General features: G+C 48.1%; 1 protein-coding gene across 1 annotated transcript in view; it reads right to left on the minus strand.

Moving 5' to 3' along the window:
• Positions 1-27,807, minus strand: part of BMERB1 (bMERB domain containing 1) — a 111,096-nt gene that overhangs the window by 37,931 nt on the left and 45,358 nt on the right. Inside the window, exon 2 of the mRNA XM_070484887.1 lies at positions 9,606-9,729. Within this exon, the coding sequence (XP_070340988.1) occupies positions 9,606-9,729 (124 nt within the window). The remainder of the gene's footprint in view (positions 1-9,605; positions 9,730-27,807) is intronic.

Here is a 27,807-nt window from a genome sequence, read left to right on the forward strand (position 1 = left end):
GACACCTCGATTTCAGCCCAATGAAACCGATTTCGGGCCTCCAGAACTATAAGAAAATAAGTGTGTGCTGTTTCAAGTCGCTGACATTGTGCTAGTTTGTTATAGCGGCCACAGGATACTCATACACTTAGTAAAGCGTCTACACTGCAAGGGGCTGTGTCACGCTGTCACTCTGTAGGAACACCATGGACCAGACCCACAGTCAAGCCCAACCGTCCAAAGGCCAGGCCGCTCTCACTACCCAGACTTGCCAGCTCTGGGGGAGCCCGTGAAATGGGTCAGGCCGTGGGGAAAGCAGGAAGACGAATCTTGCTTATTTATTAGGTAAATATTCACCGAGCCCCACTCTGCGACTGGCCACGTGTTGGGTGCTGCCCAGCTGGGAGTGAAAACAGCTCAGCCTCGCCCTCATCAAGGCCAGTGTCTAGTGGGAGAGACAGATATTGGACACATCCTCGCACCGACGAACACGAGGGAAAGGCTTCTAAGGGGAGGATCAGGGGTCATGGAGAAAATGGACACACACTGGGAAGTGCTGGGAAGGCTTCCCTTCGGAAGTGACCCCGGACCTGAGCCCTGGAGGAGGAGGGAGAGTTAGCCAGGCAAAGAGCATGGGTGGGAGGAGGGGTCCAGGCAGAGGGAATAGCAAGGATGAAAAGGCCCCCATGCCTGGAGGGGACCTGCAGTGTGGGGGCAGCTGAAAGGAGGTCCATGGGGCTAGAGAGTAGGGGTGGGGCCCGGGAGGGGAGAATGGAGGAAGAGGAAAAGTGGGAAGAAGAGGAGAGAAGAGGGGAAGGGACCCAAAGCGCCTCGCAGGCTTTCTCATACTAACAAACGCTGGAAAGTGTTTAAAGCTGGGAGCTATGGTCTGATTTGCATTTTGAGAAGACCCCTCTGGCTGCGGTGCCCCCGGTCTGGAGGGCAGCGGCGTGGAACTCTGAGAGGACCTTGAGATCCAAGCCAGGGATGGGAATGCGGACTTGGGGGCTGGGCATGGAGATGGAGAAAAGCGGACAGTGGAAAACTATTTGGGGAGCTGAAACTGACAGAATTGGGGGACGGATTGAATAGGCCAGGTGGCAAATTGAAAGGGGCCAAGGACGGCGTGTAATTTCAGAATTAGGGGTTTCCACGGGTAGACAGTGGTGCCAGGCCATTTGCTGAGCTAAACAGGGCCGGGTGGGAGGTGGCCCATGAGTTTGGACTCAGACATACTGAGCTTGCTGCATCTTTGAGACATTTAAGTGATAATGTCTTCTACACTTCCTCCGCATTTTTCCCTTAAAAACATGTGTTCAAAAAGACAAATACTACGGGATCCCATTTATATGAGGTACTCAGAGTATTCAAACTCATAGCAACAGAAAGGAGATGGTGGTTGCCAGGAGCTGGGGGAGGGGGAGATGGGGAGTGACTTTTTAACCGGCACAGAGTTTCAGTTTTCAAGTAGAAAAGAGTTCTAGAGATGGACGTTGGTGATGGTTACACGACTATATGAACTTTCTTACCACCACCGAATTATGAACGATATAGAAAAGCGTGCACAAGACACATATACACAGTTGATGGAGTAATGAAGTAAACAGTTGTGTTCCCATCGTCCTGCTTAAGTAACAACCTGCACAGGATGCTTAGAAGCCCTGGTGTGCCCCATTCCCTCATATTTCCTCATTCTCTCAGAGGGAAGCCATGATGCTGAGTTTGTGCTAATGCCGTTTGTGTATAGTTTACCATCTCTCTATCAATGCCTGCACAATTATAGTTATTAGTTTTACATATTTTGGCCTTTACCTAAATCTTTCGCTCAACATCTTATTTTTGAGATGCATCCATGTTAACGCCCGCAGTGTGTTCATTTTTCACTGTTGTATAGTATTCCACGATGTGACTAGACCACCACTGATATGTCCTTTCTGCTGCTGATAAACACTTGCGTTGTTTCCAGTTTTTTTGCTCTTACAAACAAGGCTGATATGAACATTCTGGAATATGCCTCCTGACGCTCACGTGTGAGTTTCTCTAGGGCCCTGCTGCCCCTTAGAACTTCCTGTGATGATGGAAACTTTCTACGAAAATTAGTGCTTTCCAATAGGATAGCCCTGAGCCACAACTGACTGACGAGTACTTAAAATGGAAAGGACGGCACTTTTAAATTTTATTTAATTTTAATAAAGTAAAGTAGTCACCTGGGGCCAGTGCCCACCCAGTTACACAGAGCCGCCGCAGCCCTGGTCCTCGTAAGAGCAAGCACATGTTCGTCTTTACTAGGTAAGGCCAAGCTGTTTTCCAAAGAGAGGGAGCCAATTTCCCTTTATCTTAATCAGTCTCCTCTAACCCGCTAGGCCTTTGCTAACCAGGTAAAGTATTCAGTCGGAAACTTCTGAGAACGAACAGGGTGGCATCAGTCAGGATTCTCCAGAGAAACAGAACCAATAGAGCACACACATAGAGGCTTATTATAAGGAATTGGCTTACAGGATTATGGAGGCTAAGTTCTAAGATTTACAGTCAGCAACCCAGAGACCCAGGAGAGCTAATGGGATAAGTTCCAGTTTGAAAGCTGGCAGGCTCGAGGTCCAAGAGGAGTCCATTTTTCAGTTCCAGTCCAAAGGCAGGAAAAGATCAATGTTCCAGCTCATGCAATCAGACAGGCGAAGCTCTCTCTTACTCAGCTGTTTTGTTCTGTTCAGGTCTTCCACTGATTGGATGAGGCCCACCCACACTGGGAAGGGCAGTCTGCTTTACTCGGTCTACCCATTCGGCTGTTAACCTCATCTAGAAACACCCTCCCAGACACACCCAGAATAATGTTTGACCAAACATCTGGGCACCCCACAGCCCAGTCAAGTTGACCCAACATTAGCCATCACAAGAGCCAATGTGGTGACCTCGCTCCCGGCTCACCAGCCGCCAGGAGGTTCAGAGCAGATCCTTGGCGCTCAGAGAATGAAATATATTTCTGATAAGACAGAGCTCCCAGAGAGAAGAATTTCTTTTCCCGAAGCTTGTTCGAATGGCGAAAGGCAACTTGGAGCAGCAGAAGCGTGTCCAGTGGGGGCCGCCTCTTTCTCCTTCAACCCTCATCCCTACCTCCCAGCACACCCAGGAATTCGGGACGCCTCCATCCCCAGCTCCTCAAATTCTTGGATATTTTGTCCAAGACAAATCGCTTTTTAGATCTTCTGCAACTGAAGGCATCTCTTCCCATCTGATACAGACAGTGGTTCCGGCAACGGTGACCTGTTCTTCGAAGATGCTATTTAAAACCCACAGTGCACCTGGAGGCACGCAGAACTCCAGAACACGGCTGAGATGTGTGGAGTTACATAAACCACACGCTCCGTTTTGCCCCGGGCCAGACTGCAGAATGAGCGGCTCATTAAAGAGAAAAGACAAATGCAGGTGTATAAAGATTTTTTTAAAATAAGAATAATAAAGTCAAGCCGCGAGGGTAGAATTGGACTGGATGGTTGAGAGCCACTCCTCAGCTTCCCAGGGAGAAGAGCGTTTTCTCGCTGTTCGCTGGAGACGACTAGGCAGCCCCAACCCTCTATTCTGCCTCGAAGTGCAGGGTTAACAGTCAGAGGAGAGAAAGGAGTTTTTTGGGTTATTTTTTGAGGAAGATTAGCCCTGAGCTAACATCTGCTGCCAATCCTCCTCTTTTTTTTTTTTTTTTTTTTTGCTGAGGAAGACCGGCCCTGAGCTAACAGCCATGCCCATCTTCCTCCACTTTATATGTGGGATGCCTACCACAGCATGGCTTGACAAGCGGTGCCATGTCTGCACCCGGGATCCGAACCGGCGAGCCCCGTGCCTCCAAAGCAGAACCTGTGCACTTAACTGCTGCGCCACCGGGCCAGCCCGAGAGAAAGGAGTTTTGATTTGCTTGCTCCCTGGGAAGAGCCACCTACTCTCACAGATGTCCCCTCTCTTCATCTTTTGCTACAAGGCTGCCAGGGAAACATCCTTGTCCCATTGTACAGACGGGGAAGGCTGAGGCTGGAACACCAAAAAAGATTTGCTCCAGGCCACACAGTTGGCAAGCAATAGAACTGGGGTTCAAAACCAGTTGAGAGACCCCATAGCATGATGGTTGAGATCGGAAGATTTGGGTTATATCATTGTCTGGTAGTTAGCGGAACCTGTGCGACCCTGGGCAAGTTACTTGACCACTCTGTGCCTCAGCTTCCTCATCTATAAAATGGGAGGGGGGTTATCTACCTATATGGTTGTAGTGAGGATTGAATGAGTCAATGCATTTAGAACACTCCAAACACCGTCCAGCATAGCCAGCATTCAAAAAGCTGCTGTTTACGGCCCCTCTTTCTACCACCCCAGCCTGAATCTCTACCAGGTTCTCGGGCCCGACCTCTTCCCCATCCTTGGCACTTCTTAATAAAACAAAATCCAAGCCGAGGCTCTGGAAATACAGGATCTCCAGGGCTGGGCTCCTGAAATCTGTCGTCCGCCCGCCCGTATCCCCGGGCTGCTCCCGTTCTGATTCTGGTTGATTAAAAGCCACCGCTGCCCAGAGTCAGCGGAGAGACAGGGCACGCCAACCCTTCTATGACAATCCGGCAGGCAGGTGTCAAACGAAGATAACCACGCCCCACCCCCGTCCAAAGGGTGAAGATACTTAATTATCTGAAACCCAGACAAACCCAGCAGGACCAGGATTGTGCAGCAGAGCTGAGGTGGGAACCGGGGGCTGCGGGAGGAGCGATGAAAGCTGAGGATGCGACTCAGTGCCCGAACGGGGGTGAGAGAAGGAGTTGGAGGATGTTGACAGCCTCCATAGGACAGGGTGGGGAGAGGCACGGAGATGGGGTCAGCGGCCGGGGGGAGCCGGAAGCGTGCGGCGTGGAAGGTCAAGGGCAGAACAGAGCAGCATCTGAGCTTTATCTCCCGTGCATCTGCCCCCCGTTAGAGAGGCGGTTTCACGATACTGAGGCGTTTACTGACTCATTCAAAGGAAGCTCATAAAATTGCCAAACTGCAAGAGGGAGATTGCTACACCCCATTTAGCGATTTGGAACCCAGAGGACAAGCTGAGGGAGGACAGTGAGAGAAGACACACTGGGTGTGCGGAGTAGGGACACGTGCCCTTCTGTGAACCTGGCCTCGTGGGCCTTATTCGGGGGGAGCAGGTGTGCTGGGAGCCGCTCCCGATTCGCCCTTCCATTAGTAAGCGCTTTTTGTGGGTTATGTGAGAATGTGTGTGGAGGGCTTACCGCAGGCTGGGCCCACAGTAACGACTCCATAAACGTTGACTGTTGTGGTCCCTGAGACCCCTCTTAGGAATAGGGTGCGACAGCGACCTCCCAGCAGGCCGACTTGGCAAACCTTGACTGTCTGAGTTGGAGCTCGTCATTTCAGACTCCACATAAATCGCTGATCTCCAGAGAAAGAGTACAGAAAAGTCCAAAGCCTGACTCAGTCGAATCCTTCCCACTTCCACCGCACTCAATTCAAGATGGCGGCACAAGACAAAACACAACGCGGGATTGTGGGATGGTGGGCATCCGACCAGGAGTTTGCCTTTGCGTTCTAGAAGAGCTGGGCAAAGAGAAAAGGGGTCCTTGTGTTGGGAATAAAGATGATAGTCCAGCTTAGGGCTAAGGGCTCTGGCTCTGAGACGGGCACCTTGGGTTCAAATCCTGGTTCCACCTCATGCTAGCTGGTGACCTTGAACAGGTTATTTCACGACTCTAATCTCAAGTCTCCTCATCCTTAAAATAAAAGGAATAGAACCCAACCCGTCAGAGTTCTTGTGAGGGTTCCATAAGCTAAAATAAGTGAATGAATGCTGACAACGTGTGTAGCGTGTATGTGGCCTATCAGAGTCTTTGGCAAATAGCAGTTCTTACATACTCTGTCAAGTCACAGCCAAGGACGTGGGAGAGCCAGGATGACGCCTGAGCCCACTTCTCATGAGTTCATGCTAGTCCCCTGGGAGTAGGTAACTCCATCTCTTCTATTTCCTCAGCGTCCGGGCCAGAGGAGTGGGAGAAGCAGCAGAGGCCGTGAGCCCCTGGGGACAGAGCAAGACAGAGCGCACAAGAAAAGGGAAACCCACAAAAGGCTAATGTGAGTAACGCGCGTGCGGGGGCAGCAGTCATTGGACCGGTTCTTAAGAGTCAACACAGCAGGAGACCGCAGAAGGGAGATGGTGACCTCGGCCATGACACACGGTCTGACTCAGTCTCCACGGGGGCCGATGGATGTTAACTTGATTACTGCAGAGCAGGTGTGACAAAACCAATCTCAGCCTCGTCACTGGGACTGTCTCAGCCAAGGGCGGTCACATTCTGTCACCCGGAGCTTCCTCACCTGAGACGGAAATGCTTAGTATGGTCTGAAATTCTATTTCCCTCTTACCCTGTGCCGAGGGGTCTCATGTGCGCGTGCGTGTGTGTGTGTGTGTGTGTCTGTGTGTGTTTGTGCATGTGCGTGTGTGAAGGGAAGTTGTTGGCGTAAGGATAGCATGTGAAAGAATAATTTATTGCACATTCAACAAATATTAATTGGCCTAGGAAGCGCCAGGCACAGTTCAAGAGTGAAGAAGATGCATAAAATCTGGGCCCTCAGGGCGCTTACGTTCTTTAAGGAATTGTCTTGGTAGATGTATTCAGAGCTTCCCTCACGCTTTCTCTCCCTCCCTCCTTCCTTCCTTTCCTCTTTCTTTCCTTCCTTCCTTCCCTCAGTCACTTGCTTAATAAGTACTCTGGATTTAAACTGCATCTGAGCTTCCATTTATTAGCTAATACAACCAACGGCGAATTTCTTAGCCTCCGATTCCCTCTCCTCTAAAATGGAGACAAGAACAGGCTCCATATGCACCAGAGGCCCTACAAGTCTGTAAGGGCCTGGCTCTGAGAAATGGCTGGGAGACTGAATTTAAGAATGATCTACATGCGGCCTGTCAGCCTGGGAGACCATGGATGATGGATGAGGCCTTTGTCCAGGTCTGAGCGGGCCGTGATCTCTACTCTGTCCATCCCAGCGTCCATCCCACACCTCTGAGACTGACGAGCTGGTGCACCTCCCGGCAAAGCTCCACACTGTGCCGGGCTGGGCCTGGGGGAGCCGTCAGCATCCTCCACTGCTGTCTGAGGGCTGCTAGCAAGACTCCAGGAGGCCCAGAAGCTGGCCCCTCCCCTGGGGAATGTCACTGAGCCCCACTCCGTGTCCTGACTACACGGACATCCTTCTGTATACTTGAGACAATTTGATTTAAACAAGCGTCTGCTGTTGCCATTTGTCCCTAAGTGGTCAGACTCACGGGCTGATGGGGAAATTCAGGGAGGCCACAAGTCAAGAGCTCGGGGCAGTGCGTGGCCCAGAGCTAGAGCTTATATGTTAGCTATTCTTGTCACTGAGCACTTGCCATGTGCCAGGCATGTGCCAGATGCCGGGGATAACATGTACATCTGTGTGTGTGCATGTCCTCACACGCATTTGCATGCATGCGTGCACACACACACACGATGCAAAGGTCAGTAAATCCGAAGGGACAGCCACAGTTCCCGTAGCAGCAAAAGCAACCTCTGGCCCCTTCTGAGGACTGCTGGCTGAACGGAGCTCTTCAGTATTTTAAAGCAGAACTCACGTTCTCGATTTCCTTCCTTTTAAAACAGGGGGAGGGTATTATAAATGCCAGTGATGTGTTTTTAACGTTAGAAACAAACCATAGGTAAGAACAGAAGCTTACTTATGGTTTTAAAACTGATTAGAAACAATATACTTTTTGAGAACAGTAAAAATTGGAACTATAAAAATAGAAGCAAGATGCGCCAGCAAGACCCTGGAAATAATTGAATCATCTTTTATATGGTGGAGTTAGTGTATCTTGACTAAAGGTTACATATTAAGAAAAAGAAGAAGAATCATAAAACTATCCACCGGAATCAATAAAAACCAATACTATTAGCATAGGTCACATCTATGAATTGGGATTAAAGATAGACTGTAGGAAGAAAGACAATTTTCATGTATACGGTATGTACGATTTATAGAGCATGATGATCCCCAACCCTTTTGTGGCCACTGAACTCTGGGTTATTCCATATTTTTTCCCTAAAAGTTTGAGAGCTGGCTTTCTGCTTTACCCCGACTCCATCCACAAGAAGGAGTAGCGTTGCCTGGATCCCATACTTGGACCGTCGCTGTTTTTGTCTCCTTGTCTATGTGGGGAGACGGTACCCACCATTTGAATGCGGTAACTGCCTACACGCGGGCGAGCCCCAAGTCTGCGTGTTTAGTTCGGTGGTTTCCCCCACGCTTCCGATGCAGACGCACAACTTGCTGCCGCTCCCCTCTACTTGGGTAACCCACAGGCATCTCAAAACCATCATGTCCAATCCTGGCTATTTCAGTTGTTGGAGTCACCGAACCTAACAGAACACGTGGTCTTAGTTGACACTTCTCCCACACGACCAATCCTTCTTCACTTTCTTTCGAGAAACAAAAAATAAAACAAAAACCATGGGGAGTGAGGGATGGGTTGTGAACCCTCATGATGTGTTGGTTTAGCTTATTCCCAGAGGAAAGGGAGGATGCTTCCGATCCGTGAAGGCGGAATGTTCTAGAACCTTCCTCTCTAAGGACTCCTGGGAGGAGGGTTCATGCACGTGCATTTAGCAGAGGGTCTGGGACACGCAAAGAGCTGAATCAGTGGCAGCTGTTGAAACTGCAGTCCATTTCGTGGGGCAAGAGAGAAGGTCACATAACGTAGTAGTGAGAATATGGGTTTCAAAGGCAGGAAGACCTGGGTCTGAATCCTAACTCCCTTAGTCATTAGCTGGGAGGCCCTGAGCAGGTTGGTTCACTTCTCTGAGCCTCAGTCCCCTCATCTGTGAGATGGGATAATCCCATAACCAGCCTCCTGGAGCTGAGAGAAATGAGTGACAGGGGGTTGGTTCACGACTGGAGGGCGTGACGTTGCTGTTTCTTCGAGGGGAGGTTGGGTGGGGAGCTGACACGCAGTGTAGGGAATCTTCCAGAAAGGTTGCCTCGTAACCCTCTGCTTTTGTTTTTTTTTTTGCTTTTAGACTCTCCCTGTGTATCTGCCAGAGCCTAATTTTTAAAATTACGGTTTCTCTTGACAGACTACCTGTAATCTCTCAGGAACGCTGTGCTCTACAGACAGTGGATGTTCAAATCGTGTGACTCTGAGCTTGCTAATGACCCCAGGAGAGAAGTGTTATTATTTTCCCCCTTTTTACAAAGGAGGGAACTGAAGCTCAGAGAAGCTAAGTCACCTGCCCAAGCTCGCCCAGCTGTTTTTGATCTCAGGCCTGTCCAGGTCTCCATCTCACTCTCTCTTGTCCCTTTCCTCTTCTCCAACAGGTAACGTAGAAAGACCTTGCGCTTTGGGGTTAGACTGGCCTGAATTCAATCCTAATCAGTGTCTTGTTTAAAACGGGAGGTTACCATACCCGCTTCTCTAGGCGGTAGTGAGAATCAAATGAGATTTTTTAAAAAATGTACATAGCGCCTTTATCCCAAGGCCTGGCCCACAGTAAAGAACAGTAAACGTGAGGTTGTCCGGGCATCCTCCCCGCCAAGCTCCTTCCTTTTCCCAGCCCCATCCGCGAAGCACTCACATAAACCTGAGCTCAGACTCCCGGCGGACCAAGACTTCCCGGAGACGCTGAATTTTTGCCATCTCCAGCTCGATCTCCTCCGGCATCATGGTTGTCTCTGCCATGGAGATGATGTCCAGCTGATCTGTGCAGGAGACACGAAACACGGGCGTCAAGACCCTGAGGCTGCACAGGTTTTCAAGAATTCCCTGGGGGACAGCCCCTGTCCCGGTTCCAGGGAACAGCCTCACTCCAGCGACCTTCACACATGGCGAGGGCACACAGACCTCAGCCCGCGTTACAAGTGTGTGTTTGCAGGCCCTTGGGAAACCGGAAAACACGTTTTTCAAGGGAACCCTGTTCTGATGGCAAGAGGAGGCCCGGGTGGGATCACCAAAACCTGTTCAAGGTTATATATATGACCTTGGCAGTCCCTGCCTGGTCCCGGCTTCTAAGCCTCTGGTCTCCTTGACCACGGCCACTTTGCCTTGTCCCAGCCTCCAAGACCAAGAACAGCTTTAGGCAGAAGAAAGCTTAATACTAACACTTATTAACAATTATCTTATAGGAATACTAAGTAATAGTAATAGCAAATAATACGTTTGTTGTAGAACATTCAGATAATACAGATGGGTGAAAAAGAACAAATAAAAGATCCTCCACGACCCCACAGCCCAGTGTGACCACTATCCACATTTTGACGGCCATTCTCCCAATCTAATGTTTAGAGTTATACATATTGCCATATATTTAAAAAACACACATATTACCATATATAACCATTTATTTTCCATATCTATGACCACACATCTTATATCTTATCATATATAGAGACACTACTTATATTTGCATATACGTATGGATGCATGCATGCGCTTGGTCTGCCATAACAAAATACCAGAGGCTGGGTGGCTCACACAACAGACATTTATTTTCTCACAGTTCTGGAGGCTGGAAGTCCCAGATCAAGGTCCGGCGGGGCCCGTTTCTCGTGAGGGCTCTTGTCCTGGCTTGTAGATGGCTGCCTTCTCGCTGTCTGCTCACACGGCCTCTGCTTTGTGTGCACACGGAGAGACAACGCCCAAGTTCTCTGGTGTCTCTTCTTAGAAAGACACTAATCCTGTGGGATCAGGGCCCTACCCGTGTGACCTCATTTAATGTTAATTACTTCCTTAAAGGCCCCGTCTCCAAACATGGGGTTAGGGCTTCCTCAACATGTGAATCCAAGGGACACAAACATTCAGTCCATAACAGTATGTACGTGTGTGTACATGTGTGTAATCACATATATTGTCATTAACATTTTGGTGTACATTCTTCCAATATATGTATGATAATTTATAGGATTATTATACACGTGGTATCACTATATATGGTAATATATATGATTATATATGTGTAATATTATATACACACATACGCACATACATATATATATATATCTCCATATATATATATATATATTTTTTTTTTTTTGGTGAGGAAGATTGGCCCTGAGCTAACATGCATTGCCAATCTTCCTTTTTTTTTCCTTCCCCAAAGTCCCAGTACAGAGCTGTATATTCTAGTTGTAGGTCATTCTAGTTCTTCTAAGTGGCATGACTAGATGAGTGGTGCTAGGTCCATGCCCAGGATCCAAACCAGCGAACTCAAGTCTGCTGAAGCGGAGCGTGTGAACTCAGCCACTCGGCCACAGGGCTGGCCCCTGCATATATATTTTTTAAGACTGGAAAAATGTACACCAAAATGTTAGTAGTTAAAAGTGTTAATGTATGCACATACATTAACATTTATGGATAACCCTGTACACACGCATATATATCCACCATTACACGCATATATATCCACCATTACACGGTTTCTGGGGTATAAAGTTAGGGTCTCACCATTTCTTTACCTGCTCTTTTCACTTAACATATCATGAGCACTTTGCACATCCTTCGATGCTCTTCCAAGGCTGTGAAAGGCTGTGTAGTTTTCTATTTGTGTCTGTGTCATGAATCACCTCACCAACCCCCAGACATTTACATTGTTTTCCATTTTCCTCCCTATAAATGTGATGAGCATTCTCAAAGACGAATCTTTGCACGCATCTAGGAGGTGCCTTTGGGCCACCCTTCCAGAACGAATGGCTGGGTTTTCAAGGATGCAATATCCTCAGTTCTTTACAGGTAGAGAAGGAGAAGTGCGGGAGAGGGGACGTTCTTGCTTTACTCCGTGGCCAACATCACCTCATCTATATCTATGAACTCCTTCCACGCCCGGCACCTCAGTCCTGCTCCCTGGCGCTTGTCTTTTTCCTTACGTCCACGGCAATGGTTTGGAAAGCTGCCCTCTCTCTCTCCCGTCTCTCCCTCTGACCTGGATCTCTGGCAGCACACGTGCCCAGGGGCTGCGGCACTGTGACTTGTAGACTTCACTCGAGTCAACTCCTACTGGCCTGGATCTTAGAATTGCACCCACTCCCAGAAGCCCGCACGACTGCTTTGTCATCTGTGGGAAACTCCCGCCCTCGAGTTCTTCACCAGACATCAGATTTTGGGTAAATTGCCATACCCTTCAGTGACCTCCCCCTCAACACAGCCATTCCACACGCCAAAATCACCTGCCTGCTCTCCACGAATCCACTCTCCTCATTCAGCTGAAGAATCAAGAGGAAGGCAATGACCCGTTGTTGATTCTCACGTTGCAATCAGTGGCCTCCCTAATTCTGAGATAACTTGCAATTTACAAGAGATAAACAAGGACAAAGACCATGGAAAAAGCCAAGAAATGAGTCAGGGAGAAGAAATTTGGGCATGACAGTCATAGGCCTATTGGAGATTCTCACCCCCCTCGGTTTGGTTCCCCAGCAACGTCTGCTTCTCTCTGCTTTCAAATATCACGACACAGACAGTGCAGAGTCTGGGGTGGAGTGGGGGACAAGGGCACTGGACAATTGTCTAGATGGGTTGTGGGGAGGAAGACAGGAGAGGTGGGGGAAAGAGAGACAACACGGAATGAGGGATATTCACAGTTGCCTCCTCGTGCCTGCCAAAGATGGCGGGTCCTGAAGCTGATCCTGCAGTCAGGCTGAGCTGCTGTGGGTGCAGGGGAGGGAAGGGAGTGAATGTTAGAAAGAGAAGAGAGAGGAGAGAGATCAGAGAGGCTCTCTCAGGACTGGGACCTGAGAAGCGGAAGAGACGTCTAAAGGGAATTTTGAGCAAATTTTCCATGTGACATGTTGGGGGGTGATGGCCTCAAGGCTCCTGGAATCAGATTTGGGGTCCTACAGCCCAGGATGCCAAGCCGAGATGGCTCGTGGGATTGGAGCACTGAGGCCTGGCTGGAGGAAGGAGGAAGGAACAAGATTAAAATATTACTGTTAATTGAGCGTTCCTGTGCTGGGCTCCCACCAGGCTGGAGAACCAGCTTTGACGCTGGGCACAGAGCAAGAGGAGGTGGGGGTGCCCTGGGGGTGGCAGATAGGGAACATTCTGCAGTCACACGGCCTGGGTTTGAGTCGTGGGTCTGCTCCTCACTAGCTGTGTGGCCTTGGAGAGTTAGTCAACCTTTCGGTGACTCAGTTTCCTCCTCCGTAAGATGGGGATAAGAAGAGAACCCGCCACCCAGGCCAGTTGCGAGGATTCAGCTAACCAAGGCTTGTCACGCTCCATGCACCGTTATGATTGCCTTTGTTATTACCAAGGGGCCAGCTCTGCCACGCCACAAGCTTTTAATCGTCGCCATAAGCCAGCAGGATCGAGATGTTCTCTTTTTACAAATAAGGAAACGAAGGCTCAGAGCTGGCAAAGGAAGGAGCTGAGCCCATCTCTGCCTCCAGAACGCACACTCTTTGCCCCATCACCGCTGCCCTTGTCCACGCAGGCGTTCTAAGTCCGGCGCCCCCATCCATTCATGTCTTAGAGTCAAGGGCAGTGTCTAAGTTTCCTGGAGCTGCCATAACAAATCACCATGAAGTGGTGGCTTCAAACAACAGGAATTTATTCCTTCGTGGTTCTGGAGGTCAGAAGTCCCAAAGGAAGGTGTTGGCAGGACCCTGCTCCCTCCAAGGCTCCAGGGAAGGGCCCCTCCTTGCTTCTTCCAGATCCTGGGGGCTCCTTGCCAGGATCACTGCAACCTCTGCCGCGATTTTCACGAGGACTTCCTCCCCAAGGCTCTGTGTCCTTCTCTGTCCTTTTCTGTGTCAATGGATTTAGGGCCCACCCTACTCCATGATGATCTCATTTTGATCTTTATCTGAGTGACCTCTGCCAACACCCTATTTCTAAATCAGGTCACATTCTGAGGTCCTGGGGGGGTATGAATTTGGCGAGGACACCATAACCCGCTTCCGTGATGGACAGCCACGGGCTAGCAACCTCCCTGACAGCGATGGCACTCCCCCCAAGAGCTTCTGTCACTGCACTTGGAGCAGAGCCCTGGCTGGAAGCAGCAAAGTCCCAGCAAGTGGCCTGGGGGTGGGGCCTGGTGAAAACCAGCTGGGGGCCAGAGTTAGAGATCTCCGGTCTGAGGCCCATCACCAGCGGCATGACCTTGAATGAGCCCCTTTACCTCTTACATCACTTCCTCCTTTGCAAAATGGGGTTCAATAGCTGTCATGGGTCATGCTGTGCTGGAGGCTTTCTATGTATTATCTCATTTAATCCCTATTTTCCAGATGAGGAATCTGAGGCTTAGCGACGGAAAGTGACTCGCCCGACACCACACAACCAGAATGTTGCAGCGACAGAAATTCAACCAGTGCTCTCTCTCTCTCTCTCATCCTTAGCCAAATGCCTTCACTGCCTGACACAGCCTCCGGGCCAGGGTTAAAGGCATTTGTGGATGCGAAAGCACATAGTGAACCACCTTGCAGATAAAAGTATCCTCATTTCTCACTTCTTGGTTCAGATGGGCAACCTGATTTCCACGGGCCAGACGCTGAAAATGGCAACACACCCTGGGGCGAAGCGTGGGACGAACGAAGGGGATTAATCACACCCCATGGATTGGCATTTTACCTCCAGCCCTGGGGGAGGATGGGGGCGGTGGCACTGCCAGGCGCCAGGTGCCGAGATGAACATTTAGCTTTGATTTGGGGCCGAGAACACGGCTGGTACCTCTGCTGAAAAGTCTTGCTTGAGGATGCTCTCCTTCTCCTGGAGAAAGGAGTGAAGCCTAGACCTCAAATCAGATAGATAATACTCAGAATCCTTTCTTGGAGGGAGTGCTCTGTGCCAGGCACTGTGCTAGGCTCATGATACGCCTTATCGCATTTAATCTTCACAACTCCCTGGGTGAGGGGTTAGCAAACTACTGCCATGGGCCAAATCCAGCCCCCTGCTTGATGTTATAAATAAAGTTTTATTGGAACACTGGCCCTGCGCATTCATTTGTGTATTATTTATGGCTGCTTTTCCACCACCACAGCAGAACTGAGTAATTGCAACAGAGACTGTACGGCCCACAAAACCTCAAACGTTTACTACCTGGACCTTTACAGAAAAGTTTGCCAACGCCTGTTCTAGTTTGGTGGATGCTATAATTTCCCCAGCCTAAAGGTTTAAAAAACCAGGTTTACCCAGTAACAATAATAGCTAACGTTTATTGAGCGCTTATCACTAGCCAGGATCAAATTACCTTGTTTGATTCTCGAAACAGCCCTAGGAGGCAAGTACTGCTAGCATCCTCATTTCACAGATGAGCAAGTTGAGGCTCAGGAAAAGGACTAAATGGTGGGGCTGAGATTTAAAATCAGACCTTTCCTGCTCCAAAGCTTTGGTTGTAGTCAATCACATCCACTTAAGAACTATCACCCTACTTAAGACGTACCACCATCATCTTAACAATAGAGAGAACTGAGTATATTCTGTTGCATAAGGTGCCTAGAGAGCAGCGGTTCTCAAGCACCAGTGGGCTTGGCAAATATCATGATTATTACCTTGTTAAATAGTCAGCTTCCCGGTCTCTACCCCCAGGGATGAGGATAAGCCTGGGTTTCGGGGATCATGACCAGGGAACTTCACAGAGGAGATCTCAGATCAGACTCTGAGAAACGCTGGTACAGGACGCGAATGAATGAACACCATACACGGTCAGTTTCTTTCCACTGTGAACTTGTGTGACAACACAAGTTCTCTCGACAACATTTTCCAGCCAGAAAGCAGGCATCCAACAGCTGCCAATGGAAGTGTCCACGAGGAGGACAAATCCTGGAAGGAGATGGGCAAGCGTTCATAGTTGCCACAAGACTCTACTGACAGAAGTCCCCAGGGCTCCAACTGCCATTGCTGTCACCAAGCTTCCAGGAGCTGAGTCACTTCTGGGGGATGAAGCAGCTAAATCCATCTTTTTATCCCCAAATGCCACACCGGGGAGATGCACGCTTCAGAAGCGCAGCAGCACCAGCAAACAAGAGCTGAGCCTCTGGGCATGACTGGCATGCGCCAGCAGGTTTAATCATTTGTCTTGAAATTTTAAAGCTTAAAGCTACCCAGAGACAGAAGCGGCGGCAGTGGGGGAGGTGAATGAGGGCTGGCAATCTCCTAGAAACTTGTAATTTAAATATAGGCGAGAAAGTAAGACTGCTGGGGGCCAGAGAGAGGTCCTTCATGGAACAGAATTCACCAAGGCCACATATGGTCCGTTATGGACTGAATGTTTGTGTTCCTTGCACGTTCAGATGTTGAAACCTAACACCCAGTGTGATGGTGTTTGGAGGCGGGGCCTTCGGGAGGTGATTAGGTCATGAGGGTGGAGCCCTTGTGAATGGGATTAGTGCCTTTATAAGGAGAGACACAGCAGGGCCGGCCCCGTGGCCAAGTGGTTGGGTTCACGCACTCTGCTTTGGCAGCCCAGGATTTCGCCGGTTCGGATCCTGGGTGCCAACACGGCACCGCTCATCAGGCCATGCTCCGGTGGCGTCCCACATGCCACAACTAGAAGGACCCACAACTAAAAAAATATACAACTATGCACCGGGGGGCTTTGGGGAGAAAAAGGAAAAAATAAAATCTTTAAAAAAACAAAGAAGAGTCAGCTTCCTCTCCCTGCTCTCTGCCATGGGAGGACACAACAAGAAGAGAGCCATCCACAAGCCAGGAAGAGCATCCTTACGAAACACCAGATTTGCTGGTGCCTTGATCTTGGACTTCCCAGCCTCCAGAATTGTGAGAAATAAATGCCTATGGTTTTTGAGTCACTCAGTTTGTGGTATTTTGTTCCAGCAGCTGGAGCAGACCAATACACTATCTGTACTGTCATTTATTCAATATTTCTTTATGTCAATTCTTTTTGTTTTTACTCAAATGAACTCCTTAAAGGAAACTTCATTTCACATCCATAAATAACGTCACTACCATTTGTCCTAATTAGAAAATAGCCATAAAAATAAATCCAATGGAAACAAAGTGATGTTATTAAATTCCGGCAAAATATTGTAGTCTAGGCTCAGATTGACGCCTGACTTTTCTTTCTTAACAAGTTGGATGAGCAAGTACTAGAAAGTGAAGAAGTACAAGAGAGGCATTAAAGATAAACCACCAAACTGAGGCTTTTCTTCTTTGGTAATCGGAAAGGTAGATCAGTGGAAAAAAGAGTAATTTTCCCACAATATAATTCAATGTTTGTTGATGCTAGAGGCATCTGAGCACCGCTAGGATACCCCCCCTCCCCGAGAAAGCTATTGTAGAATGGAATTCCAGCTCTTTGAGTTGCAAGGGTCTTAGAGGTCCTATAGGTCAGCTCACATCCACGTGGAGCAGCATACGGAATGACACGGCAGGATGTGGTTCTGAAGGCCCCTCGACAAACAGCAGTGGGCCCAAACTCTGGAGCTCTCATTGGAAAATAAATGAGAACTCAGGCCTGCCGTAAAATTCTCAACCATGCGTCAAGATGTTCACCCAAAGATGAATCAGACATTTTGAGTCATTATTTCAGCCCAGCTCTTATCACAGAAGCATTTAAATGAAGGTGGACCCATTCATCTCAGTTCCATCCATGTTTACCAGGCGTCCAGCATCCTTGGAACATTCTCAGAAGGGCACACGAGAGAAGGGCCACCACGGTTGGCTTTGGAGGATGTGGGGATCTGGGGGTCAGTGTGGGGACAATCCCCTTCCACCTAATACGTCCTTTTCGATTGTTTCAAATTTTTTTTAAACTTTTAATTTTGGATTAATTTTATTTTTTATTTTTATTTTTTTAAAGTTCTATTTTTTTCCTTTTTTCTCCCCAAAGCCCCCCAGTACATAGTTGTATATTCTTCATTATGGGTCCTTCTAGTTGTGGCATGTGGGACACTGCCTCAGCGTGGTTTGATGAGCAGTGCCATGTCCGCACCCTGGATTCGAACCAACGAAACACTGGGCTGCCTGCAGCGGAGCGCGCGAACTTAACCACTCGGCCACAGGGCCAGCCCCTGGATTAATTTTAGTTTCATGGAAAAGTTGCAAAGATACTACAGGGATTCCCCATGTATCACTCAGCTCCCACCATTGTAAACATCACCAAGACGCAGACATTGGCATATCACGGTTGGCTATGTCATTTGAAATTTTCCCGTGGACACGTGTCACCTATCCAAGTGGATTTAAAATCAAGAAAGAAAGAAAAGAAAAAGAGTTGGCGTGTGCAGGTGCCACGAGAGCCAGGCCAGCCCTTGAAGAGGGCAAGTGAAGGGAGCCGTTATGGGCATGAGCTCTCGAGTGTCAGGGCCTGGCTCTCATGCTGACCTTGGTCCCATCAGCTGATGACTCTGGGCCTCAGTTTCTTCATTTGCAAAGTGGGGACAGTCATACCCATCTCTTAGGTAATTAGTGTAAATGCCAGACAGATAGAAAGTTCCCTGTAATATTTGCTCTTCTTGTGCATTTGATAAATATGCATTGAAAACCCGCTTCATGCCAGACATTGCTCTAAGCAATGGGGATGGAACAAAACAGACAAAGCCCAGCCCTGGTTGAGCTGACCTTCTAGCAAGGAGCTTACATGTGCGGGAGTAAATTTGCTTCAGCGCTCTGTGGCGGTCACTGGCTCACCAGCAGCTACCCCTGACAGTCGATTTGGACAGATTACAGTTCAATTCCTGGCTCTACCACTAATTGTGTGATCTGGACATATCACTTCATCTTCTCGAGTCTCAGTCTCCTCTGCTGTAAAATGGGACCGTAGCTCCTGCCTCACGGAGTTGCTGCTGGGAGATGAAATAAGATAACATGTCAAGGGCCTGGTGCAGTGCGTGGGCACGACGAAGAGGGGTCAGTATCATTTTTAACACATCACATGTCCTTTCCCTGGAGAAAGCCAGATGAACGTGGGGGAGGGAACAAAATCAGGATCTCCAGATAATGGAGAAAGACAAACTTCCGGTCATTTGGACCGGTCATCTGCCCCCTAGGTAGGACTCCAATCCTCCAACTGCAATAGACCCATGCCTGCCCCAAAAGGAGGGTCCAGAGGGGCGCCCCCAGCCCTCTGTCAAGGGGCCAGCACCTTAGCTCACCATCCTGAGTACACACGGGCACATCTTACTGGTATCGACCCAACAGAGTCTTAAACATCAGGGAAAGATATCTGAGTCCCATCACTGCGGAACAGATATCCTGATGCATTTTAAGGCTCCTGGTGACACCCCAGCCTTTAATTGTCATCAATCATTCATGTAGGAAAGAAGCTCATTTCAACCCCCAAACATCCTATTATGGGATATACCAAGCATCTCGCCTTCTCGCCATAACGTGAATATAATGGGAAACAGCCGGTTGCTTTTAATGAGTCACCATTTCCCAAGAAGACGAAGTAACTGCTTTTAATTCAGATGCTCCTGGCTGCTCCATTCCCTCCCCACCTCCAACCCCCCCCCTCCCCCCCCACCGCCCAGCACCCGCCTGCCTTGTGAGGGATGATGCGCTGGGCTCCGCGAGTGATCATACCTCCCGCTGCCCAGCGCCTCCCCGACCTCACGTAATGTCTCTTTATATTCACAATCATCCCGCGAGGAAGGTTTTGCAGCTGAGGAAGCTGACTTGCCTCCACGCCTTGGCCATGGTTATTATTCTCCAGTGTGATTTTGAGCACGTCTTTTAGCTTCTCCGAGTTGCTATTTTCTCAGCCACATCTGACTCGTTCAAATCACAAAAGTGATTAGGGAGAATGCACAATGAGCAACGGGGTTAAGAAACAGGTGTTGGAGTCAAGGCCACTTGGGTTTACATCCTGGCTCTGCCTCTTTCTAGCTGCTGACCTTGAGCAAATGACCTAACCTCTCCAAGCCTCAGTTTCCTTATCTGCAAACTGGGGGTGAGGGAATAGCATGCAAGGACATCTGAAGGCTCATTCTGAAAGCTCAGGAACCAAAGCTAAGGCAAGAATTCTAGCTCCTCTCTGCCCAGCAGCCTCTAAGCACCTTGTTTGGATCTGGGCTTCTCACCCACGGCACTATTGACATGTGGGGCTGGGTCATTCTCTGCTGTGCGACTGTCCTGTGCATTCCAGGATACTTAGCAGCCCCTCAGGCCTCTACCCACTACATGCCAGTAGCATCCTCCCACCAACCCAAAATGTCTTCAAACATTTGCAAATGTCCCGTGGAGGACCAAAACAGCCCTGGTTAAGAAGCAGTGGTTTAGACCCACTTTTTCAGTAGTGCTCCAGGGAGCATCTTAATTCCCGTTTGCCACGTAAGGTAACACGGTCAGAGGTTCCACGGATAAGCTCTGGACACCTTGGGGGGCCGTTATTCAGCCTATCACAGTCTACATAACAGAGAAGTCCAAATAAGCCTACCACGGAGGGTCCCAGGATGAGCTCATCATCATCCTCGAGGGTAGGAACTGTGGTCTGTAAGGAGGGACCTAGACTCAGTGAAGGAGGTGGGACAGCCAAGCAGGGAGACTGCCCTCCTGCTCACGGGGCATTGTCTACACCACCCAGCTCAGTGCAGTAGCCACGGCACAGCACCACTGAGCTGACAGAATGACTCAAGTCCGAATGTTGGCTCTCCCCTTGCTGGCTGTGCCCCTGGACAAGTTATTTAAATTCCCTGAGTTTCCCTTTCTTATTTGTAAAATTAGTCTAATAATCCTTGCCTGCAATATTTGTTCATTCCATGATAACTATTTGCATAGCTGGTAAGGGATTATACAACCTTTCCCACCTTCAGTATCCATTATCTGTTAAGTGGGGATAATAACAGAAGCTACGCACTGGTTGTGGGGAGGCTTAAATGGGAGAGTGTGTGTAAGGCTGGTACATCATAAGGACAGATGAGGTTTCAGTATCGATTATCATAATCACCATCACCATCACCACCATCATCACCATCACCATCATCATCATCACCATCACTATCATCATTACCATCACCATCACCATCATTACCATCACCATCACCATCATCAGCATCACCATCACCATCATCATTACCATCACCATCACCATCATCATCATCACCATCACTATCATCATTACCATCACCATCATCATCATCACCATCACCATCATCATTACCATCAGCATCACCATCATCATCATCACCATCACCATCATCATTACCATCACCATCACCATCATCATCATCATTACCATCACCATCATCATTACCCTCACCATCACCATCATCACCATCACCACCACTATCATCACCATCACCATCATTACCATCATTACCATCACCATCATCATTAACATCATCACTACATCATCACAGACACCACCATCATCATCATCATCACCACAACCACCAAAGGAGAAAGCACCCAACCTCAGACCTCCACTACAGCTGGAGCTAGGGGTGGGGAAGGACAGAGGAGATCAGCCCCTGGGGAGCCCCTATCCCAACTTTACCTCCCTCCCTGGAACTCCCTTCAATGGGGATACCCCACCTCACACACCATCCCATCCCACGCCTTCTTAAGAAGGATGAGAAGCACCAAAAGCCATGTGTCCCTCCTGCATTATCCACAAAACCAGCATTAAGCCTGGGGGGAGGGGAGGAGAGGGGGAGAAGTGATATTAAAGTAATGGAAATAAATTCTTCTTTTAAAAGAAGTATTCTAGAACATTATCCTTCACAGAATCATCCTGAAACACTTTAGGTTTCTAATAATACCAACATTCCTCAAGCCTTTTAAAACTTTTCTGAGACTCCAATATGACTGTTAAATCCTTTATGGAATGAGGAGAGGTATTAATAAGCAGACTCTTGTTTGATAATTGCTTTCAAATCAGCTCGTGAGCCATTCAAGAAAAGCAATTTAACACATTTATATTCACTTTTTTGGATTCACATGGTTTGATTACCACTTTATTTGCACAGCTTGGCTCAGAATGACTCTTGGTAGTCCCAAAAAATCAGACCCGTTTTCTGAGGCAAAGGTGTATTACCATTGAGGGTGTTCACAGACTGACACTGCAGTTCCCAAGAGGGATTTCCAGAATGGTTTTCCTTTGAATAATGTGTGTTACCTCCAGGCTGGGGCTTTGAAGGAGATGACGCATGAGTTCTGAAAGATCATTTGACCACCTGTAACGTCATTTTTCATTACTTGGTGTCCTCACGCCAACACTTCTAAGTGACCTTCGGTGAGTCACCAAACCTCCTTGTCAAGTCCAAGCAGAAGGGCTCAGACTGGTCTCTGAGGTCCTTTGAGACCATACAAGAGAATAAAGTGTTCCTCCTAATTCAGACGGAATTGTCAGGAGTGCCGAATTAAAACTGTGGAAATTGATAACCCTCTAATAACAATTAGATCATTGTCCAATTAAAATTGTACAAACAGCTAATGTTTTTCGGCACTTCTGCAGGTTCATCCTATTATTCAAGGTTCAATTTTAAAAATATCCATTGGTTTTGCAATCTCAGAGTGACTTCATGAATACAGACAATTATGAATCTATCCCGAGCTGTGATCCAGGCGTCTTTACTAAGACTCCCTAACACTTCCCATTTACAGACCAATTCAGGAGTAGGCAAAGGGCCTGGGTCACGCGAGGATGGATAGAGAATGAGATGGTGCTGCTTAAAACCATGCTTGGTGGGGCTAGAATGATTAGAATCTAGAGGAAGATAAATTGAGACTGTCTAAAGTAATATTTCAGGTTTTAAAAATGCTTAGCCTGGAAATCACATGGCTCACTTCATCCCTCACCGGCTGGAAACCTAACTGGGGAGATAAACTGCGTGGAGAACATTAGCTTCATTTAGAAAGTTCGAGACTGGGGAATAGCGTGGAATAAATCCTTGATTGAATGGGGGTGGTTTGGGTGTGATTTGGGATGCCTGAGGGTCAGAGAAACAAGCCAGGGAAGCCAGCGCACGGGCCGTGTGCAAACACGGGGCTGCGGGGGGCAAGTTCAATGCTCACCAACGTGGACTCCAAGCTGGAAGCCAGAGGGAGAGTCGGATGACGGCAAAGCAGGCACGCAAAGCACACATGGAGATGCTGGACGCAAAGGCCAGCATGAGAAGTAAGATGAGGCCCTAAACAGAGACCAGCCACAAAGGTAAAGCCATCAGGACAGGAAATACTCAGGGACATCTTTTTTATTAACCGAAGTCCACGCTTGGTTCAGATTTCCTTGGTTTTTACCTAATATCCCTTTTCTGTCCCAGGATTGCATCCAGGTGCCACATGACATTTAGTCATCACGTCCCCTTAGGCTCCTCTTGGCTGTGACCGTTTCTCAGACTGTCCTTGTTTCTGATGATGACCTTGACAGTTTTGAAGAGTACTCATCAGGTATTTTGTAAAATGTCCCCCAGCTGGGATTTGTCTGTTTTTCTGATGAGTAGACTGGGCTTATGGGTTTGCAGGAGGAAGACCACAGGGGGAAAGTGCCATTTTCGTCACTTTCTATCAAGGACACATGCTCTAAAGAGGACTTGTCACTGTTGATGTTGACCTTGATCACCTGCCTGCATTCTCCACAGTAAAGTTGCTCTCCCCCTTACCCCTTTCCACATTGCTCTCTTTGGAAAGAAGCCAGTAAGCACAGCCCACACTTACAGGGTGGGGAGTTACACATGCTTCCTTGAGAGCAGAGTATGATTTTATTTTTTATAATTAGAAAAAAAATTTCCCACACTGAAAGGCAAAGAGGACCACGTGCCAGTGGAGCAAACACCCGCAACATCTTGTGTCCCAGGTAGAACTGGAGATGTGGCAGGGCCAGCTCCCCAGCAACGCTGCCAGAGACGCAAAATCTGAGCGTTCAAGTCCAATGGGCAGCCTGGCTTCCAAAACAGGCCAAAACCCAAAATATTGGGCTCAAAAGCTAGGCAACGGTCCAGGCGGTTGGGATACTCTTTATAGGCACAGATTTTTATTCTCTGCACATCCCTTTTGAACACTCAGGGTTCCGCTCCCTTCAGGGGTTCTTCCTCTTTGGGACCTGCGGCAAATGCCATTCATTCAACATAACTGCCGGATACCAGGCAGGGTTCTAGGAGCTTGGCGTACAGAAATGAAGCATCCATCCTACTGGGGAAGATGGGTGGCTAGTAAAAAAATCAACAAATGACATCCTTTAAGTTGACAGGACTCTGCAGAGAGTAAAATGTGGTTATGGGCTAGAAATCTATTGACGGGGGACTCCAGACAGTGGCATCAGGGAAGACCTCTCCAAGAAACCGACATTTGAGCCGACACTGAATGACCAAGAGGAGCCGGCCTGGGGCGACGGAAGGAAAGAACGCTATAGGAAGATGGAACAGCAAGTGCAGAAGCCCGGAGAAAGGGTAGGAGTGTTACAGGATGGAGAGGCATGAAGGGGCGGGTGACGCAGGGCTAGAAGGCCGTGGTGGAGAGTTCAGATTTTATTCCCAGTGGGTGACCCACAGAAGGGTTTTAAGCCGGGAGAGATGAGATCTGATGGTGTTTTTAAATGTCACCATCTCCCGTGAGAGAGCGCACTGTTAAGGGAGCGGGCACAGAGGTAGGGAGCCCAGCCTCCTGCTAGGGCCTCAGTGAGTTGTTGGAGGATTAAATGCAACATAATGTGTTCTAAGTGCTTAGTCCAGGGCCTGGTCATAGCAAGCGATCAATAAATGCAATAAAATAAATGCAATCAATTATTGCACTACTGCATTATGCAGACGCTTGCTGCTTCTTTGAACTTAGCCACAGCCATCTCTGCAGCTCCCACTCTCCATGGATCTTTGCAGAGGGTGTGACAGCCCCAAGGTTGCTGGCCATCTGTCTCCCACAGACAGGGCCTACTGGCCTGGGGTATGATGGATGAGTCTCAAGGAAGTAGAGCATTTTGGGGCACACACATCAGGCACACAAGGCAGGGTCTGAAACACTGGCCCAGGGCTCAGTGAGGCCTGGAGTGTGTCCTGAAGTGTTCCCTGTGAGGGGTAACAGAATATGCCACCTCAAAATACACTACATGGCTTAAGAATTACTTTGAGGCCAGCCCCGTGGCCTAGCGGTTAAGTTCAGTGCACTCCCTTTTGGCAGCCCAGGTTCGGATCCCAGGCATGGAACCACATCACTCATCAGTGGCCATGCTGTGGCAGTGACTCATGTACAAAATAGAGGATGATTGGCACAGATGTTAGCTCAAGGCAAATCTTCCTCAGCAAAAAAAAAAAAAAAAAAAAGAATTACTTTGAGCTGAACGCAGTTGAGAAAAAAACAGATACAAGCAAAGCTCTCTACCCTCCCCTTATTTGCCTAAATGTGGGACATAAATTTGTAAAGGTGTCTGCCCTCCCCTCTCTACCAGGAAGGAGAGAAGTTAATGACCAGAAACAATTCTAGATCCTTAGCCTGGAGGTAGCACCAGAGTAATCTACACAGCACACTTCCTAACTAGTTTCTGCCATTAGTTTCCCCATATATTACTTTCCGGTAAGAAACTCAATGCCCTTTTCCTTTGTCTTGTCACTTCTCCAAAAGCTTATTGTTCTTTTGTTAAGATGGTACATAAGCCCAAGTTCCAACCACCATTATGAGTTACTCATCGCCGCGATGTTTACATGCAATGCACACGTTAATAAACTTCTGTTCCTTTTTCTCTTGTTAGTCTGTCTTTTTTCAGTCTAATTTACAAGGTCCCAGCCAGGGAGCCTAAAGCGGGTAGATGAAAAATATTTTTCTTCCTCCCCTACACCTGGTTGGCATCTCTTACAATGGGTGCAGGTAACGGAGGGCCGCGGTCTTGGTTTGGCAGAGGATGGGGGAAAAGATGCTGAATCTGGAATGGGTCACTGAGAAGAGAAGAAAAACAGAGTCGGAATGAAGTACACCACGGGGTAAACTAGAGGATACAGTGTATTTGGGGAAAGGGAGGAAAAGCTGGAGTCTGTGGTGTGGGGAGGAGCAGAGGGCACAGTCAACAGTCCCCCTGAGCCTGGAAAACTCCAATATGGACCATGGCGAGCCCACATCAGGAAGGAGCTATTTTGAGCCCAGCTAGATAGTTGGGCTCTGTCTGACTTGACTGAGAGGGGCGAGAGGCCAAGCCAGGCCGTTAGCTCTTCAAGTCACGGCTTCCCCTGAACAGGATTTCAATCAACTGAGTGCTTTGAGCAGAGGCCACCTGATTGCACGGAAAATGAAAAATAAACCCATCTGGAGCTCTGAGTTTGCCAAACCCAGAAGGTCTGCTCCAAGAGAAGCTGGAACCTGCAAAGAGAATTTTGCCAAAGGGAAGACAAGCAATTCCTTGGAGAGGAGGTGGTGTGAACGGCAATTTCCTGCTTCTGGCAGCTCCTCCACCCATTTTATTCAGGGCATTTAGATTCTAAATGTCACAGTGTGAAGTGGACATTTGTGGATTTTGCCTTCCAGCATCCATTCACCTTTTTTTGGTAATAGGAGCCCTATTTTCATTGGGGAAGCAACATGGGCACCGCTTCCAGGTCTCGGGGATTGCTAGGGCTGACCCCACCCAGGTGTGGTGCTCTGTTTCCCCAGCCACTGGGGCTAGTTCAGATGGGCATGGGGCCCAATAACAAACACAAGCAATCAGGCCCAAAACTTTTGTGTAAACTCCTAGGGGAAGAGAAACCCTGCCTGGTTTCCAGCTGGACTTGAACCCGCCATTACATAGATCCTGAGAGCCAGTCTTCACGGGAGAAGAGCCAAGAGATGGAGAGAAAGACATGAGGTACTTTGAAACCCTGGACCAACCATCCCTAGGTGATACAACCCAGTGCATTCTCTTTTTGCTTAAGCATCTTGAGTTTTCTGTTGCATGCAACCAAGAGAGCCACACAAATACTCTGCATCTAAGAGAAACGTGTAAGGAGAAGCAGGGGTTGAAAATGCCCCTGGGGTACCAGGGCTGGGGATCCAGGACAGTCCTCTCGTCTCTCCCCGGCTACAGTCAGAATGCCAACAGAACCATCGCCTAAAGCAGGGTTCGCAAACTATGGCCCGAGGGCCAGATCCAGCCCACTACTGTTTTTGTACAGCCTGTGAGCTAAGAATGGTTTTTCCATTTTTAAATTATTGGAAAAAAACCAAAAGAAAAACAATAGATCTTGACGTGTGAAATTTACACAAAATTCCAATTTCAGCGTCCATAAATAAAGCTTTATGGGAACATAGCCATGCCCATTTGACCATGTATTATCTATGGCGGCTCTCACACTACAGAAGAGTTGAATAGTTGGGATAGAGATCATATGGCCTCAAAGACAAAAATATTTACTATGAACCCTTTAAGAAAGGGTTTGAAGACGCTGTCCTAAAGGATTCTTCAGACATCTAGAAAAAGAGATTCTGTAACTTACCTTTTATAAACTAGGATATTAAGGGCTTTAAGTTCTAAACTTTGTATGCGGACAAGCTTGGTAAAATGATTGGTTTTTCTTGCCAGGTGAAATGAGCAGAATCGCAAATTATGTATAGAAGCTTGTTTAGAAGAAATTCCCACGTAAGCTTTTAAGGTTGTAAACGGAAAGTACCATCTAGAATTCAAATAATAATCCCCAAAGCAAAGCAAGGACATGTTCAATTTTAGTAATGGTTATTTTGTCCCATTTTCCCATAATTACAAAATTTCTCTTTCTAGCATCTTCTGTTTTTTGTATAATCTAAGAAATAAGCTAAGCCATGATTGAAATGAACTTTACAGTAAGAATAATAATTGCTATTATTTATTAAGCCTTTACTATTCGTCAGGCAGAGTTCTGAGCATTTATTTTACTGACATCCACACATTTAATCGTCGCAACCTCCGTGTCAGGTAAGGACTCTTATCATAACTATTTGGTAAATGAGAAACC

The sequence above is a fragment of the Equus asinus genome, chromosome 14, assembly GCF_041296235.1.
Source record: "Equus asinus isolate D_3611 breed Donkey chromosome 14, EquAss-T2T_v2, whole genome shotgun sequence".
Lineage (NCBI taxonomy): Eukaryota > Metazoa > Chordata > Mammalia > Perissodactyla > Equidae > Equus > Equus asinus.